At 45.0% G+C, this 20018-nt stretch overlaps 1 protein-coding gene across 1 annotated transcript in view; it reads right to left on the reverse strand.

Moving 5' to 3' along the window:
* Etfa (electron transfer flavoprotein subunit alpha) overlaps positions 1–7631 on the reverse strand; it is a 61353-nt gene extending 53722 nt beyond the window's left edge. The window contains exon 1 of the mRNA XM_057767261.1: positions 7519–7631. Within this exon, the coding sequence (XP_057623244.1) occupies positions 7519–7557 (39 nt within the window). The 5' untranslated portion in view covers positions 7558–7631. The remainder of the gene's footprint in view (positions 1–7518) is intronic.
* Between the last annotated feature and the right edge of the window lie 12387 nt (positions 7632–20018).

Genomic DNA, 20018 nt, shown 5'->3' on the forward strand with positions numbered 1-20018 from the left:
TTTTTCTGCCTCCTCCCCGCCTCCCATTTCCCTTCCCCTCCTCCCACCCCTCTCCCCCTCCTCCCCTCCTCTTCTCCTCCCTCTCCAGCCCCAAGAGCAGTCAGGGTTCCCTGCCCAGTGGAAAGTCCAAGGTCCTCCCCACTCCATCCAGGTCTAGGAAGGTGAGCATCCAAACTGTCTAGGCTCCCACAAAGCCAGAACATGAAGTAGGATCAAAACCCCGTGCCATTGTCCTTGGCCTCTCATCAGCTTTCATTGTCCGCCATGTTCAGAGAGTCCGGTTTTATCCCATGCTTTTTCAGTCATAGTCCAGCTGGCCTTGGTGAGCTCCCAATAGATCAGACCCACTGTCTCAGTGGGTACAGTTTCACATTTTTTAAAATAGTTTTAAATAATCAAATTAATGTGACAGATATTTTGTTTCTATTTCAGCCTCAGAAACACCATATTAAAAACAAAACAATTAGCATATATGACATGAACAGGATCAAAACAATGGTGAGGTCATTGATTTAAAACAAACAACACTAAAAAAAGAACATTTTATTTTTACATATATTTATTTTATGTGTATGAATGTTTTGTTTGCATGTATGTATGGGTACCATCTGAAACCCACAGAACTCAGAGGAATCTATCAGATCCTCTGGAACTGGAGTTATGGATAGCTGTGAGCTGCTACATGGGTGCTTGGAACTCCAATACTCTTAACCACTAAGGCATCTCTCCAGCCCAAGTATTAACCTTGTGTGTGCATGCACACACACACATACCATAGTAAGCATATGGAGGTCAGAGTATAACCAAAGGAGGTTAGTTCTCTCTACCATGTGGGTTCCAGGGACCCATCAAAACACAGACTATCAGGCTTGATGGCAAGCATCTGTACCCACTGCGTTATCTCAATGGCCTACATTTTTAACCTAAGAAAAATCTTACTGGGTGGTACAGCCCTGGAATCTCAGATCCTAATGAGTCTAAAATAGGAAGATCACAAATTCAAGGCCAGCCTGGGCAACAAAGTGAGAACCTATCTCAAAGTAAAAAGTAGAAAGAGTGTGGGTATAAAGTTCAGTGGTGCCGGGCGGTGGTGGCGCACGCCTTTAATCCCAGCACTTGGGAGGCAGAGGCAGGTGGATCTCTGTGAGTTCGAGACCAGCCTGGTCCTACAGAGCTAGTTCCAGGACAGGCTCCAAAACCACAGAGAAACCCTGTCTCGAAAAACCAAAAAAAAAAATAAAAAATAAAAAAATAAAGTTCAGTGGTAGAACACTTGCCTAACATCCCTAGCACCACAAATAATAAAATTATAAAAAACCATCATTTTATTATCATGTAATAAACTTAGCAAACTGAGGTTTACTAGGACTGCAATACACTTTCAGACTTTCCCCAAAGGATTTTATGCTCCCCAAATATCCATTCACTCTTCCTCCACTGATCACACTTAATGTGATTAACAGCACAGATCTCCAGATTTCAACAAACAGGCAGGGACTAGGTCTATCTTGCTTTCCACTATGAATTCAGTATCTACTTTTGTGCCTGGCACATAAGTGGCCTTAATGAATGCTGAGAGACTAAAAAGGTTTCCCAAAGTATCTGAAACCTGAAAAGCAACAACTCCTGGATCACCTGTGAGTTAATCACTATTAGTTACTATCCTCACTGCTGCAACTGGGTAATAAGCAACTTAACGAAAGAAGGATTTGCTCTGGCTGTGGCTTAAGGCAGAGCTCATCAGGGCAGGGCAATATGGCAGAATTCACAGCAGTGGAGCACGCTGCTGGGATTCCTTGCTGGAACAGCACAGAGAAATGGATGCTGGTGCTCAAGTGGCTTTCTCCCGTTTCCGTTTATTCTACTTAGAACCTCAGCCCATAGGAAGCTGCCACCACTTTCAGGGTTATCTCCCTCCTCAGTTAAACAGTTCTGTGAACACATTCACAGACAAACCCAAAGACATGCCTTGTTAATGCACCACGTGGTTTTTTGTTTTGTTTTAGAAGGGTCTCACTATGTAGCTCCGATGGCCTGGAATTCAATATGTAGAGAAGGTTGACCTCCACCTCATGAGATCTGTGTTTCTGCTTCCTGAGAGTTGGGATTAAAGATTTATGTTACTACACTGGGCTCCCTAATCCAATTAAACTGACAATCCAACTGGTCACCACAAGCATCAAAACACAGGCAAGGATACCTAGGCAATACATAACTTGCTAAGTCATTAACATAGATGACCCGCCATTTTTTCTTTTGCCTGTGTTGGGTCTTTTAACAAGCAACATACTTCTTGAGTGTATGGTTTAAAGAGGTCATCACCTTCCCTATACCCTTTAAAAACATTCACAGACACTCCTATTATCATGCTTCTATTTTTCCTCACTCAGAGAGAGCTGTCTTTCATCTCTACCACAGCACTGAAGCCCGTCTCTTAAGTCACGAACACTCTTGATTAGTTAGTCCAGTGAACACATTTCGGTACTTCTTTTATTCAAACTTAGCACTACTAACCCTACTTTTGTTCTTCAGTTTCTTAGCATTCTTGTTGCTGCAACTGGATGATCTAGACAAACTAACAGATGCTAAATTACAAACTTTAATACCCCAACAAAACTACTCATATCCTAAAGTAGTAAGAGCTCTGCTAACCTATTTCTCCCCTAACCACATTTAAAAAAGTAAATGGATGAGAACATAGGGGACAGGTATGGAAGGGTTAGACTTTGTTCTGATTTTGTTTCTTAACTAAAAAACAAACAAGAAAACAGCAGGAATGAGCTATAAAATCTTGCTAAATACTACTTAAAGGGATTAAATAATATATAATTAAAGTCTCCTATTCCCATTTTAACATACATTTTGTCATAATAAAATGTATATTACATTTCTGTACTTAAACTTCTTTAACCTCTCTAGTAATAAAACACAGCAGCTTTTAACCATGACTAGAAATGTATGACATTGATTATAATATTAAAAACAGTCAATTTACTGCACTTTAAAAACAGACAAGACTCTTAGTAGACACATTGGCAGGCAGCATAATTTTAATGAAATCACTTTATGTAATAAATTTTGTTTCAGAATCACACAAAAATTGGCTCTCTTCTTTCAAACGAAATTTAAATTTGCATGTGAAACACAGAGTTATCATTCATCAATGTTGGACAATGGGCTTGAAAAATGTCCTGTCCTTAATAGTTCACAGCTTCTCAAGCATGACAGATACTCCTTCCTGTCTGCTAATGAATTGAATATAGGAACAAGATCATGTAAATGACATCAAAATGTTGCTTCACTTACTACATAAAATTTTTTTGGATCTTACTAATCGCCAAAAATTTTAAAAACAAATTAATAAAATAAACTGAAAGAGACTACTGAAAAGGGGGAGCATATTAGGGTCAGGTAAAAACCTGGCATAGGGAATTTCCCAGGAATCTACAAAGATGACCCCAGCTAAGCATGGATTATGTAGCCTGACCTGGCCATCTCCTGTCACCAGGAAAGACTTCAAGTGGAGGAAGTGGGGAACCAACCCAGCCACATAACCTTTGACCCACAGTCTGTCCAGCCTATGGGATGTACCGGAGTAAAGGTGGCCTAGAGATTGACAGAGTGGCCAACAAATGACTGGACTAGCTTAAAATTCATGTCAGGAGAGTAAGCCCCACCCCTAGCACTGCCTGGAGCACCAGGACCCACAGGCTGAATGACCCAGAGACCTAGGATAGAACCAAACACGACTTGAGGGGGAAATGTCAATGTGATGATGCCTAATGATATTCTGCTATACTCAGATTGGCGTCTAGTCCTACTGTCATCCAGCAACTGATGGAAAAAGATGCAGAGACCAACAGCCAAACATTAAGCAGAGCTCAGGGAATCCTGCAGAAGAGGGGAGGAAGGATTGTAGGAGCCAGAGGGATCAAGGAGACCACAAGAAAATCCACAGAGCCGGTTGTGGTGGCGCACGCCGGTAGGATTTGCTGAAGGAGGCAGAGGCAGGAGGATCACGAGTTCGAGGCCAGCCTGGGCTACACATTGCCGGGCGGTGGTGGCGCACGCCTTTAATCCCAGCACTCGGGAGGCAGAGGCAGGCGGATCTCTGAGAGTTCGAGGCCAGCCTGGTCTACAAGAGCTAGTGCCAGGACAGGAACCAAAGCTACGGAGAAACCCTGTCTCGAAAAAATCAAAAAAAAAAAAAAAAAAAAAGAAAATCCACAGAATCAACTAATCTGGGCTCACAGAGACTAAACTGACTACCAGGGAGCCTGCATGGGACTGACCCAGGCACTCTGCATATATGATACAGCTGTGTAGCTTGGTCCTCTTGTGGGATTCCTAACAGTGTGGACAGGGGCTGTCTCTGACTCTTTTACTAACTTTTGAGACCCTACTTCTCATACTAGGTCAACTTGCTCAGCCTTAATATAAGAGGAGGTGCTAAGTCTTAATGCAATTTGATATGCTATGCTTTATTGATATCCATGGGATACTTGCCCTTCCTGAACAGAAATGGAGGAATGGATTGAGGTAGGGGTGGGGACAGAGGGGGGTAATGGGGAGGTACTGGAAGAAGAGAGAGGAGAAACTGGCTAGGGTGTATAATAAGTAATAATAATATTAATATTAATAATTCATACTATAATTCAGCAAGAGCACCAATTAATTGCAAAGCCTTAACTATTTTCCTAACTGTGCTATCTCGGTCACTTGGTACAAAATTACTTTCACTAATGGGTGTTATAACGTAGTGACTAGAACGCCAATAGGCACAGATTACCATGAGTTTCAGGCCAGTCTAGTCTAGACAAGATCTTACCTTAAAAAGACAAAATAAACAAAAACACCTTTGTTAACAGATGACTGAGGATTTCCTCCAGAAGGACATTGCTTAGTGACACAAATCAGCCAAAATTAAAGTGGCTTTGATAGTACATGTCATTAGTAAAAATATGTTTTTGGTTTTTATTTTCAAAGAAATCATAATTAGCTATAGAAGTTTTGTTTTTGTTTGCTTTTTAAATTTAAGAGTAGGAGTTGGAGAATGCTTAGTGGTTAAGGTACTTGCCCAGCAGTATGAGGAATAGAGTCTGAATACCAAAATCTCATGTTAAAAAGGAGGGGCAGATATATCGGTTACCTGTAATCTCAGACATCAGGGCAACCTCGATAGCTAGTCTACTCAACTCCTGCAAAGATTTGAGATAAACCATTCTGGTTTTATGGTATCATAAATTTATATAAACAGTAACCAGATTAAATTGGTTCCTACTTTATAAATATAGGAGGAACCTGAACATCAAAATAAGGGTGTTAAGAATGATAGCCTATTAAATAAGGGTCCCTGGGTCTACACAGGCAAGAGGGGAAGGTTTTTCCTTAGCATTGAATGCTAAGTAATAAACGAAGGAATCATAGATTAGAAAAACCACCATTCTGTATCACAGCATTATTTCTCAATTAAAAATCAAGTGCTAAAATTAGTAGGTGAAAGTGTGAGAAAGAGGAGCTCCACGAAGTTTCACTTTATCTTTGTAATTAGTTAAGAATTACACAGAGGACTACCTGACATTGGAAAAACCTAGCAAACTTCACATAACCTAAGATCTTCACTAATGGGACAAGCTAGTGTTGTGTGCCTCCTAGTACAATGAACTACTGAGAGCGTAAATCATATCTGACATCCCTGCCAAGAAGACAGGACCTGCGTGCAGTCACGAGGGAAATGTCAGACAGCTAAACTGGGTAAGAGTCTGCAAACTGCCAGTCAGTGGTATAAAAGCCAAACTGAGGAGCTTTTCTAACAAAGACTAAACCAGCATGAAAACCAGAGGCTCTGGATACTTTAGGTGTGCTTTAAAGGACAGGATGGCTGGCAACATGTGACTGGTAACAAAGTGGCACTGTAACACTGGTTAAAGGGCATGATTTTGCCAGCATTTTCACCTTAGCAAAGAGAACCCCCTTAGGGATTTCTTTTATTTGCCTGGTTTTGTTGTACTATGAATCTAACAGAAGGCATGGGGATCTACTCAGAGCGAATCCCTTAGCCTTATCCTTCTAAAATACCTAGGGAACCATTTAGAATTAAAGGGTAAAACAATGTGTGTGTACAGTGAGAGATAAACCAACTTGTCAACTGTTAAGAACTGTTGAAATTCAAGGAAGTTCTGGGAATTTTTTAAAAAACTATTTTGGTCACTTTTTTGTAAACTTGAAATTATTTTAAAATTTAAAGTTGTGTGTGTGTGTGTGTGTGTTGTGGGTCCATTTGAGTGTGTTCCCACCATTTGTTTTGGGCTTGCAATTCAAACCTTAAAAATATCCTTAGTGACCTCTAAGACACTTTGACTTCTAATTTTAAAAATAGGCCAAGGTCACAATTCTTGGTCAAGCACAACGAAGGTTTGGCAATGCTGTCTATGTACGAATACTGGCTATGTGAATTTCTTTTCCCCACCAGCACTACAAACTTACCAAATCGTAACCTCTCTTTACAATTATGCTGGGCATAAAACCTATCTACAAAATTGCCTTCCAAGAGCTGCACAGGTCTTCGAGTCAGGATCTAGTGCTTGGCATTTTCCCCCAAAACTTGTTTATTGGCTCTCTAAGGAAATGGAGTTAAAAAACATCTAGTGGGAGAAGATGGACTAGGTACCTGAAGAATGTGTTTTAATTTTTTTACTGATAGTTGAAACGTTTTATGGAACAAGGCAAGGGCACCAAAAAAAAATCCTTATACTCCCAAGAAGTCCACAAATTGTGTTCCAGAGAGAAAAAAAAAAAATCACAGTAGCGACTGGGGGGGAAAGGCACTAAGATTAAACAAATAAATGAACGGGTAGAAAAGTTGCAAGGCGTCTGGATAACTTCTGGCACAAGGCGGACGATTTTGTTTCTCTAACAACCTAAACTGTAAATTGGGCGACCTACAGGCTCCCTAAGTTACTGACTTGGACCTGGTCAGCCTCCACCGGCTATTCCCTCACAACACTCAACCAAACAATGGTTTTTCTCGGTAAGCCCTCGGAAAACAGACAAGTGGTAAACTTTATCACCACGGGAAACAAACATCGAGAACTTCCCACTACCCAGGGCTCCCTGGCTCCCGAGCCATCAGTCTGCAGCTTCTCCAGACTGACCCAGGCTGGGCCACCCGTCCGCGCCGCCCCTCCCCCGTGTCGTGGGCAGTGGGCGTTCGGGGCAGCCTCCGGGAGCCCGGGTTTCGAACTCTTTCCCCAGAGTCTCCGCGGCGGCATCTGACACCCTGGGGCCGCAAGGAGCCAGCAGCCCCAAAGTGCCCCGCAGGAGCCAGGGTCGTGGGAACCCCGGCTGGGGGAGGGCGACCCGGAGAGGTCAAGGGCGGCGGCTGTAGAACTTTGACCTGGGTCTCAGACACCTCACGGACTGTCTGCAGGACTGGTGGGAGCCCGTGACCTCCGCCTGACAGGGTCAGCAGGCTGCGGCTCGGAGGTCACCTGCTCGGCCCTTCCTGCCGGGACTCACCGCCCGCCGGAGCTGCCCAGGCGCCGCCGCTCGGAACATGGTCTCAGTTATAGTCAGCCCAGCTGTACCCTCGGCCTCAGGGACCCGGAGCGCGCGGGAGCCGCCGCCGCCGGAGACGCGAACGCTCGCGAGACGCGAGAGCGAGAGCGATCGGCCCAGGCCAGGAATGCGGGCTCGCGCGTCCCGCTGGCTCATTGGGCGGTCACGCAGCCAATGAGGAAAGCGGAAAGTTAGAGGCGGGACTTGGGAGTAGGGCAAAGGTAAGGGTGTGGACGGACGCGCTGGCAGCGTCTGGTCTCGGACTGTCGCAGACCTGCAGTGGTGACATTGTCTGGACTAACTGGTCAGCTGACCGCAGCTTTCCAGCCGTGCAGAAGATCCCTCGCTCCATTAATTCTTTTCCTCCCTCATTTATTCACGGTATCAGCTCTGCACCTGTAATGTGCCAAACACAGTCTCGAGTGAGGAGAATTTAAACCTGCATTAGGTGTATAAGGCCCTGGGAACAGAACTCCGGGAAGATATGCAAAAAAGGCCTATTATAAATGATAGAAAGAAATTAATCGTCGCTACTAGCAGGGAAGGATCTGTTGAGTTGGCGATATTTGAGCTGGACTGACAATCCCTGTCAGGCTTGTGGAGCTGCAGGGAGGAGGAAGAATGGCTGGAGGTCTCACCAGCAGGCTGGGGTCTGATTCGAGTGAGGGTGGTATAACTTGAGGTCCACCCTGATCTTCTCCCCACTTTCCCCTATCCTTGGGCAGCCCCACTTCCACCCCCTGGCATCAATGCCCGGGGCTGTTAAAATCTCTCATGCTCTTTGGATCTACCAATCTATCTGCCTTCTGGACTTCTCAAGATGTCCCCCAAAACTCAAGCCCTAGCTCACAGGGTGTATTTCACCCTTAAGAGCTGGTTTCTTCACTAAGATCCTCCCCACTCCCCTGCAAGGAGTCTTTATCTTCTTCACTTTTCCTTGTTTTTTTGTGAACCAGGTGAGAACCCGTCTTATACAAGACAACCCTTGCGGAGGACTGGGACTGTGCCCACCCTGTGAAGCTGGCCCCTTGAGGAACTGATCAGTTTCTCCTTGCAACACAACTCCCAACTGGGCTCAAATCTAAGTACAATTGAAAGAAGAAGAAAAAAAAAGCATACTTTAAGTTTTTTTTTTAAAGATACTTTTATTGAAAAAAAGATTTTGAGACATGAGCTACCTCCTTCCTGCCTTCATGACAAGGCAAAACACTAAAGAGGAGAGAATCCCCCCACCCTTGGGATGGCTCTGGCACACCCCAGGCTCCAGTGAATCAGCAGCAGCTGTGCCCAGCAGAGGCACAATGCCCATGGGACATGACGGTTCCAGGCAGAGCAGTGGTAGTGCAAAGGAAGACAGAGAAAATGGCCCTCCTCTGTAACAAATAACCAGACTCACTCTGAAGACAGAAGAATGTCCTTGAAGTACTTCAGGAGGGAGGGCACAGATAGATATGTTTCTACATTTACATGAATGTCAAGTACCAGAGACATGTGTATGTGAAGATTAATGTTAGGACCTTGCTCCCTATCAGTGCTGGGAAACTTGTCTTTCCCTCTCTGTTATGAGATGCTTTGGAGGCAGGAGGCATAGCTCCCATTAGCTGGTTTGTATGTGGCTGCTTACTATTTATAAAAGTAAGTATACAAAGAACAAAGGAAGGAAGAGAGCGAAAGGAGGGAGGAGAGAAAAGTTACTTTGAAGACTTGACTACTCGTTTAGGCACGGCCCCTCCAGGATTCCTGGTGGAAAACAAAGATTCATGGGACACTCTGGCTGGGAACCATCCTTGATGCTCATTGTCTCCTCATTCTGCAGCACCTCCCAGTGAGCCTGCGCTAACTGAGTGCCTCATATGCTGATGACTAGAGTCCCTGACCACCAGGCCTTTCTCATGCTGGGGTTACTGTACTGTATGCAATGCCTCTTAGATGGCTATTGATCAAGGTGGCGGCCTTCCTTCCTGACTTCTGGGTCCTGCACGTAAGTCCCCAGAGTTCCCAGATGACAGCTGTAGCTCAGTAGAATTTGTCAGGTCCAAAGGAAACTCAGCGCAAGTGGCTAACTGTGGTGCCTGTTAGCACACCAGAGTGTCTGCTGGCCTCCAGGCTCACTCAGCACCTATGGCTCCCTTCAGCTCTTCTCCCTCTTTCCCCTCCCCCACTGAACTGCTCCAGCTCCTGGGCCTCCCTTCCCCCATTGTCTCATTCCACCCTGCCATTTTGGCCATGAGCCCTCTTAATATTCTTCTTGGTTCTCTGTGTCCCTCCTCTTCTCTTCTCTTCTCTTCTCTTCTCTTCTCTTCTCTTCTCTTCTCTTCTCTTCTCTTCTCTTCTCTTCTCTCTCTCTCTCTCTCTCTCTCTCTCTCTCTCTCTCTCTCTCTCTCCATTGCCCCTGTCCCATGGCACAATTTGGTCTACTGTCCGTGTTTCATCTCTCACATTCTCTCCCTGCTCTGGCCTAGGCTGTGCTCTCATATCTACAATAAAAACCCTCCTCTCAGCCATGCCTCCAAGCAGTCATGTTCTCGCTTACTACCTCTGGTGCCAAAATGGCAGGGTTATATGGGAATGATGAAATGACACGCTGGGGGAAGGGAAGCCCAGGAGCTGGAGCAGTTTAGTGGGGGAGGGGGAAGAGGGAGAAGAGCTGAGGGGAGCCACAAGTGCTGAGTGAGCCTGGAAGCCAGCAGACACTCTGGTGTGCTAACAGGCACCACAGTTAGCCACTTGTCCTCCCTTTCCTTTGGACCTGACAGGATTTTTGTTGTTGTTGTTTGTTTTCATTTGTTTGTTTTTCGAGACAGGGTTTCTCTGTGAATCCCTGGCTGGTGTGGGACAATGGTCTCTATTCTGTCAATTGTATTTTAAATAAACTCTGATTGGCCAGTAACCAGGCAGGAAATAAAGGTGGGACAACTAGACAGGAAGTAGAGGCGGGTCAATGAGAACAGGTAATTCTGGGAAGAAGAAAGTCCTAGTCTGCAGTCCTGATCCAGCCACAGAAGAAGCAAGATGTGACTGCCTCAATGAGAAAGGTACCAAGCCATGTGGCTAACATAGACAAGAATAATGGACTAATGTGAGTTATAAAAGTTAATAAGCCTGAGCTAATGGGCCAATCCATTTATAACTAATGTAGACCTCTGTGTGATTTCTTTGGGACTTAATGATTGCGGGAACTGGACAAGACAGAAAACCCCAATCAACACCTGGCCATCCTGGAATTCCCTCTGTAGACCAGGCTGACATAGAACTCAGAAATCTGCCTGCCTCTGCCCCCTGATTCAAGAGATACTTGACACTCTGAAAGATGTACCCCAGTCCTTGTAAGGTCCTGCCTACAGGCTCTGCTTTAAGTGAGCCCTCAGCATGTCGGTCTGCTTATCTATCAAAATAGCAGCATCTGGATTACAGAATGTGTTTGGGATACAGTGATCCTTGATTCGTTTCTGTGGGGCCCTGCAGAAAATTACAACAAGCTCGGCTGGCCCCGCTTTTCACTCTCATTCTGTTTGGGCCACCAGCCCATGGGATAGTGCTGCCTCATTCAGGGTGGGTCTTCACCCTTTAGTTAAACCTCTCTGGAAACTCCCTCACAGAACTGCCCTGAGGTCTAGCTCCTAGGTGATTTTAAATCCTTGTGTCCTTGGTGTTAGGAATCAGCTGAGTCTTCCCGACAGACAAAGCTACAACAATCTACAGGCCCAGGCCTTACCAGCTGCCCTAAGGTCACAGGAAGGGGGACAAGGGAAGTCAATCACAGGGCTCTATCAAGTGTGGCCTAAATGGTCACATGGCACGATATTGCACTACACCTGCTTCAAGGTTGTGCCCTTATCTGCCAGCAACCTGAACACTGGAAATCACAATGCTCCTGTGCGGGCTTGTCCTCTATGCCAAGCCACAGAGGTCCGGCCTCATCACCATTGGCAAGTGAAACTGTTCCAGCCTTCAAACATCTCAGCCTTGCAAAAGATTGACGCTACCAAACGTGGTATATCCCGTAACCCTCTCCTCGCCTAGGGTCACGCTACAAGTGGTGGTAAGTCCATTACTTTTATTCTCACGCGGGCCTTAAGTTTCCCTCACCAATTTCAGTTATAGGGGTAGACGGGACCTGTTCCTCCCCACTTAAAACTCTGCCACTGTCCTACATTCTTGCAGAACATTTTTTCTCTCGTTCTTTCTTAGTGATACCGGCTTGCCCAGCACATTTACTGGGTGGAGATATCCTTAGCCGCTTCCCCAAAGCTTTGTTCCACTTCTTCGAGCCCCTTTTAACCCCGTCCATCTCCAAGATTCTATTTTACAGGTTCACTCCTCCTGCCAGACGTGTGCCCAGGCCAGCCCACAAGGAGCTCTCCACATACACCAGCTTCATGGACACCAACAGGGCAAAGATTGACAGGTTAATTTCACCCAAATGCCTACTCATAAAAAACTTCATTGTCTCTTAACACTTGTAGACGCTTTTACAGGATGGATAGACATGTTTCCAGTCTCCAGGGAAACAGCAGATGCGGTGGCTCAGGGTCACAGAGCTCGCGTCAGAAGCTCTCAACATCTCCTGGACAATGGGACTCATCAAACAACTAAACAAGCTCTCCACTGAATTCAGGTTGTCTTGGCCCTCGCCTCAGGGCCACCGCATGTTCCCCTATGGGCCTGAACCCTTTTGAGTTGCTTTATGGCAGGCCCTTTCTCCTTAACCATCACCTCCCAGTTCAAGCTCCTCCACTGGCGGGGTACCTACCCTACCTCTCCCTTTTAAGGTCCCTTCTCTGCTCACACGCTGACAGTTGTCTCCCTGCCCCCACACCAGTGGATCCTAATGCCCCTAAACCTGCCCCGCTCTCCCCAGGGGACAGAGTACTCCTCAAACAGTTAACTCCTAGGTCTCTCGAGCCTCGATGGACAGGACCTCACACGGTAATCCTCACCACACCCTTGGCTGCCAAGCTCTTGGGACACCCATGCTGGTACCATCTCTCCAGGCTCAAGCAGGCACCTACTCAAGACATTTGGTCTGTCCAGCAGACAGGACCTTCCACCCTCCGGTTCTCCAGGATGCCATAATGAAGGGCCTGCCTGCTCCTCATTCTGGCACACTCATCTTTAGCAATAACAATTTTTTTCCTAGACACCTGCCTTCTCATCTCCCCCAAGGAACAGATGCCTGCCTTCTCCAGGATGACAGATCATGGGATGCCTTTCCAGCCACACCTCTCGCTAAATGTGGACACCTGGCTCTCCCCTTCCCCACGCCGTCCCGTGCCCGCAGGAAGTAGCCGGATTTGAGTCTACGCCCTTTGTTCCCAAAGAGAGCCTAAGTGTTTGTCATAATTACCATTCCAATTTTGTCAACCCTATAGCCAAAGAGTCTGGAATGTTAGGTTGGGAGCATAGGCCCCAGTCCCTGGAATCTATCTCAGCCCCTAGGCCTGGTCTGGACTTCAAATCCCAGCAGGCCAGGTCATGACCCCTCCCTGGGGGTGGGGTCAGGACCACTCCCCAGGGTACTTAAGTGATCCCCCAAAAGAAGAACACGTGGTCCACCTTTCTTCCTCCCCAAGGGTCGCTTTTCTGCGGCTTCCTGTTTCCCCCTCGGGGCCACCCGATAGCACAGATCTCCCATTAAACCTGGATATTTCTTAATTTGACTTGTTTTGATTTGACTTGATTTGGAATTTTTACGTCATCAGAGAGCTTGGTTAGGAAATATTCCTAACACTTGGTGCTAGCACAGGCTGGGTAATGACAAAGGCTGGCTGAGTGAGCCTGTCTAGGCATTGCTGTCTTGATGACTTGGTTCTTCTACCAAGGTGGATTCTTCTGTATGCTCCTCTTCATGTCTCTGTCCCAAACCTTCTTGTTCCTGGCCTTCCAGTCCTCTACCCTCTGCCCCTCCAGGATGGTCAAGCATACCTTTCTGAAGTTCTAGCTCTTAAAGTGTCTCCCTTCATGACCGTCTTTCAAAACTGTGCCCTAGTACGGCTATAGCACACCTGCTGTCTATGTTCAGTCCGCATTCACATACTGAAAGACCCCCTAGCCACATAAGGGATTTCTCCTCTTGCTAGGAGGTTTTAAAGGGCTCTTCTTATAGCTGTAGTGTTTCCTGGGGCTGGTATAGCAGTGCTCATGGGGACTAGGCCACCAGCCTTGCACATTGCTGTGCCTTCTGCTTCTACTTGTACTCATTCCTAAATATACCAGTTCCTCCCTAGAATGGGTTGCTTCAACCTACCTGATACTATGATTTACTGGCCTTTATGGCTCCCACCTCATGATAGTTAACGCCCGACATTTGGTCACTTGATGCCCTATAATTAAGCCTAGTATTACACCAGAAAATTTTTTGTTGTTATTTAATGATTTTTTTGTTTTATGTTTTGAAGGTCTATAAATCTACTTCAGATGTCGTGATTTGGCACATACCACAGGGGGTTGGGTGATGACACTCCAGAGAGTTTGCCATAAAATCTTGATGGAAACATGAATGGCCAAGTAGCAGGACTGTCTGTACTGCAACCTAGATCCCCTGCGCTGAGCTCACTCACATCTGTCAGCCTTCTGTGTCACCTCGTATGTGAGTTGGAACAGTATTTTCAGGTGTAGAACACACTGTATTTAGAGCCCAGAGAGGCTTATCAGGTATAGGGTTCCTTCTTCATCTTGGGAAGTACAAGGTGTAATATTTGTCTTTTCATTTGGATGGGATAGCCTAGCATGCCCCTGTCTTTGGACCCCTAAGTATCTTACGGAGCAGTGAGTCCCTGAATCTTTAGAGCAGAGGTTCACAATCTTTGGGTCACAACCATTTCATAGGGTCTCATATTAGATATCCTGCATATCAGATATTTACATTATGATCCATAACTAGTAAAATGACAATTATGAAATAGTAATGAAATAATTTTATGGCTAGGGGTAACCCCAACATGAGGAACTGTATTAAAGGGTTCCAGCATTAGGAAGGTTGAGAACTGCTGCTTTAGAGGGTTTACACACACACACACACACACACACACACACACACGTTGAAGGATCTGTGTCAGATGAATGTCTCTAATGTGCTCTCCACCTTTTGCCCATCTGACTGAATTAGAATGATGTCATGAATGTGGTAGTTCAATGTTCTGCAGTGTCTGCAGATGGTCTAGATCTCTTCAGGCTGTTATGACAGATGCTAAAAGTTAGCATAGCCCTGGGGCAAAACTGTAATATAGTGTTGCTCATTGTACTTGGATGAATACCGTTTTGAGTCTGTTTTTCTCACAGGGCTAGAACGCACTTGCCAAATCAGTGACCACTAAAATGGATTTGATGCTATGTTCATCTCCTCTGGTAAAGATGCCAGACTAGGTGTGGTGGCTGCTGGACGACCTACCGCTTGACTGGGTTTGGCTGCTCTGCTATCAGTCATTATCCTCCAGGTTCAGTTTGGTTTCTTCAGGGACAACACTGCTGATGGAAATGTGAAATGACCTTTAAAGGTTACATTCTGATGTTTGTTTTATGGCGTATCGTCAAGGAGATCTTTTCGTTTTATATGTGGATCTTGATTGACTATTAACAATCCCTAGTCTCCTGTAACATTTTTATAGAACAGCCTAACTACCCCTCGAGCTATTTTATTTGTAGTTACTATTCTCTCCCCCCCAAATATCTTGAAATGTCTAGCATGTTACATACCAGGAGCACACAACTCCAGTTCAACACTAGTATAATCTCTAGCAGGTGAATTACCATCATAAGCTAAAGGTATCTATGTTCCAGTTACCAGATGTGGTGGGATCCTCAGTGCCATTGCACCAAAAAAATACATCTGAAGCCCCATCTTGTATTGCTTGCTTTTTCTGACAGTTTTGTACTCTGGTTTTTCTAGAAAGCAGGGTCCAAAAAAAGGCTAAAGTACATATCAAGCTATGCTCTAGGATCCATTTGAGTGTTAATCCAGTAGAACACGAGTCATCCTGTTGTTGAACTAGATAGCAAGACACTGTCTATTCATGCTGAAAGACATATGTGTACATTACAGACCAAACACTTACTACAATAGTCTCCATAGACCAACCATCAGAAGAACTAGAAAAATGGCCATGGACTGGAGAGATGGCTCAGTGGTTAAGAGCAGGCATGCTCTTTCAAAGGACCCAAGTTTGATTCTAAGCACCCAAGTCAGGCAGTTCACAGCTGCCTGTAATGCCAGCTTCAGGGGGAATCTGATACCTCTGTGGGCACCTGCACTGATGTGCACACACCCCATAAATACAGGCACATAATTAAAAATAATAAAAATACATTTTAAAAATTATGTTTAAGGACCGAAATCCCATGATCATCTTAACAGATGCAGAAAAGTCCTTTGACAAAGTTCAGCATCCCTTCGTAGTAAAGTCCTGGAAGAAACGATGAATAAAGGGAACAGAGTCAACATAATAAAGACTGTATGTGACACACCTAGAGTCAGCATTATTAAATGGGAAAATGGAAAGACTTCCTTTAAAATAAGGAACAGGATATGAATGACTGCTCTTACTGCTCTTATTCAATTTAGTGTTCATTGTTTTCAATGCATCAATAAGACAAGAGAAAGAACTCTCGAATTTGATAAACACCTTTGGCAAAGTGGTAAGGCACAAAAGCCAAGTTATAAAAAAACAGTAGTTTTCTATATATCATTAATAAATTTTCACAAAAAAAAAAAACCACTTCACAATAGCCTTAACATATGTAGAAATAAGCCTAACAAAAGAATTATAGAACTTCTCAATGAAATCTTTCGGGCTCCAGAGAAACAAGACACTAGAAGATGCACAGACTGAGGTACTCTAAAAGTAGCTGCTACTCAAAGTACCAAGCAGATTCAATGCATTCTCCATCCAAATCCAAGTGACATCTCTACAGAATTAGTGAACCAAAATTCAAATAGGACCATAAAAGGCCCGAAAGAGCAAAACCAATCGTAAGCAGAAAACACAGTGCTGGGTGTATCATGATGCCTGGTCTCAAGCCAGCCTGTGAGCCAGAGTGGCCATGAACCACAGTAGTGGTTCAAAAACAGATATGTCGGCCAACACAGTGGAATAGAGGCCCAAAAGAAACGCACACAACTACAACTATAAAGCTATCAAAAATGTACATTCAAAACCTCTTCAACAAGTAGAACTGGATAGCCATGTGTATGAGAATGAAACAAGATCCTTATCTCCCTCTTTCTCAAAACAAAAATCAATTCAGAGGCTTCAATGTAAGTTCTGAAGTGTTGAAACTTCTGGAGAACACAGATAAGATACCTGAAGATACAGGCTTAGGCAACAGCTTCTGGAAAAGGACTCCAGGAGCACAGGAAGCAATCCCAAGACTCGACAAATGGAGAGAGAGAAAATCAAAAAGCCTGTGCACAGCAAAGGAATGAACACCACAGCTCACAGCATGGGAAAGAACTGGGGCTAGGGTTTGGCTAAGTAACAGAGCTCTCGATTCCTAGACCCACAGCCCCAGTTCAGCCCCCAGTGCCGCAATAACAAAGCTCAGCAACAAGCAAGCAAACCAAAACAACGAGAAAAGATCTTTGGCTACTAGCTATATATAAAGCTAGACCAGGAATAAATATTTAGAATAGATGTGAACCACAAAAATTAAACAGTAAATGGACTAATGAATGGATAGACTATTCTCCAAAGATATACAAGCAACATCCTTAGCCATTACGAAAATACAAATTAAAAACATCCTGGATCAGGGGGTGGTGGCCCCTTTAATCCCAGCACTTGGGAGGCAGAGGCAGGAGGATCTCAGTGAATTTGAGGCCAGCCTGGTCTACAGCAAGAGCTCCAGAACAGTCAAGAGTACACAGAGAAACCCTGTCTCAGAAAAACAAAACTAACAACAACAAAATGCTTTGGGATTCTATCTCACCTCAGTCAGGATGGTCATTACAAAGGAAACAAAGGAGAATGAATACTGTAGGAAAAGAGGAGTCGCGATGCACCGCTGGTAAGAATGTGTACTTGTGCAGCCACTATGGAAATCAATGTGAGATCGTTTCAAAACTAAAAATGTAACTATAATATGACCCAGCTATTCCACTCTTGCGTACCAACTCAAAGGAGGTTAAATCAGGATACCATAGAGATACTTGTCCACTCATGCTCATTGCTTCCCTATTCACAATAGCCAGGAATGGACCCAGCGTAGATGTCTGTCAGCAAATAGATAAAGAAAATGTGGCACGTATACATAATTGAATTTTATTCAGCTGTAATGAAAACGAAATCATGATATTTGAAGGAGAATGTGTGGAACTGGAAGTCATTACAATAAGAAAAATAAACCAAACTCAGACAAGCGCAGCATTTTCTGTCATGTATAAAACCTATATTTAAACATATGGGCAGGGGAGGACTGGCAAAATCATGAGGAGGCAAAATCTTAAGGAACTGGGGAGTGGCAGCATTATTCATAATAGTCAACAAGAGAAGACAATGTTCTTCAACCGATAAATAGTCAGAGTGAGATATAGCCATAAAATAAATAATATGTCGTGAAGTACTAATACCTGGAGCAACATAGATGAAAAGATTGTGCTAACAGTATGGTTCGCTTCAGCGGTCAACTTGATATAAACCTAGAGTCATCTCAGTCAGAAGACTTCCCTCCATCGGATTGGCCTGTGGCAGGTCAGTGGAGCATTTCCCAACTGCTAACTGACCCGGGGTGGTCCAGCCCACTGTGGGCTGTGCATCCATCCCCACCCAGGTGGTCCTAGACAGTATAAGAAAGCTAGTGGGGGGATGGAGGGATGGCTCAGAGGTTAAGAGCATTGGCCATTCTTCCAAAATACCGGGGTTCATTTCCCAGTACCACATGGTGGCTTACAACCACGTATAACTCCTGTTCCAGGGGATCTGGTAACTCTCGCGTGGCCTCACCAGGCACCGCATGTACAGGGAATGCAGACATACGTGCAGGCAAAGCATCCATATGTTACAGTCACTACTGTCTCTCATCCATACATTACACTCCACTCCTGTCTATCTGTAAGAGTCTGGTTAGTTACAATTCACTCCTATGGCTGCTCAGAATGTCTGGATAAGACGGAGGCTCAGAGGTTTGTCTAGAAGCTCTGTTTGCACAGCACAACCAACCTACTGTTTTGACTAAGTGTTCGGAAGCTCATGACGACTGCATGGTCCTGCTTCCAGGTGGTCCTTCCTTCAATTTGCTGTGGCCTAGAAAGAAACAGATATGGATTCCTTCTATTTCCATGCTCGTGTGTGTTCTCAACAAGAGTTACTTGGCTTTTCTAAAGACAGGGCATGAGAATGGGCTTATCTTCTGGCGACTTCTGCCAATAGGACTCCTTTATTTGATCTGAAAATACGCACAAGTGCTTTCTGCTGTGCAACATGTAGACGCTCGGCTCGGCTCCACTCCCCCCTCCCGCCCCCGTGTGTTGTCATCTCTCCGTTTGAAAGGCATGACCGTGAAACCGAACCTTTATAGGCTATGCAAACAGCTCCCCTTGGTGTATTTTTAATAATTGTGAGTCTTATTATTACCAGATGTTGAAATCCCGAATGGTAACAGAGCGACAGACTTAAAGCTGATATTATTTAAGTGAGAGAAATGTAATGACTCTGTTCTCTCGGAGGTAGCAGGTGCCTGACCCGGGTGTGCATCCAGTGTTTTCTGGGTTCAGCTGAGGGGTCCACACAAGTTTCTCAGTCTCGTTGGCGTTCTATTCAGAGTAGTAAATGGTAGGAGGGGGAGGCCCGCACCTTCTGCACAGGCTGTGGGTGAAAATGTGTGCTGGTATGTTGTGTTACTTGCCGGGTTGCCCGTTCATCACCATGACAACACGCCTTTGGGGGAAATGACCAAAAAGAAAAAAAATCTGTGCTCGAGATTTTAGAGGTCATAGTGCATAGCCTGTTGGTTCCTTTGTTTTGGGGTTGTGGTGTGGCAAGATGGAATTGTGGCACAGAGATGGAATTGTGCTCTCCTCGTGGTGGCTAGGAAGCAGAGGAGGGAAGACACAAGGGGTTAGAGCCGGATACACCCTATAAAAGGCCTCTCCCCGTGACTTGCTCGCTCCAGTTGCCTCCGCCTTTAATTAATGAACCTACTGACGAAGCTAGCACCTCTCAGAAGCTCCACTGAGTGGGTCTAAGCTTTTAGGACTTGAACCTTTGGAGGTTACCTCATATCTAACCGACAGTGTTACCTGTTGCTCCTTAACAAACAGCTCCACCTTCCCATTCAGTGGCGTCAACCACCACCTGTCATCCAGTGTTTGAAGGTGTGTTGTCCTGGAGCGGCTTACTTGGCGACTGTGGTTCAGTATCTCCTATCAAGCTGTATTCATGTAGTAACCAGGGATGTAGTCTCTAGAGCTCAAACGGGGTTGGAGAACAGCTTCTGGCCCACTGTTCTGCTGTTGACTGGAGGCTTAA

Source organism: Chionomys nivalis, chromosome 4 (genome assembly GCF_950005125.1).
Source record: "Chionomys nivalis chromosome 4, mChiNiv1.1, whole genome shotgun sequence".
Taxonomy (NCBI): domain Eukaryota; kingdom Metazoa; phylum Chordata; class Mammalia; order Rodentia; family Cricetidae; genus Chionomys; species Chionomys nivalis.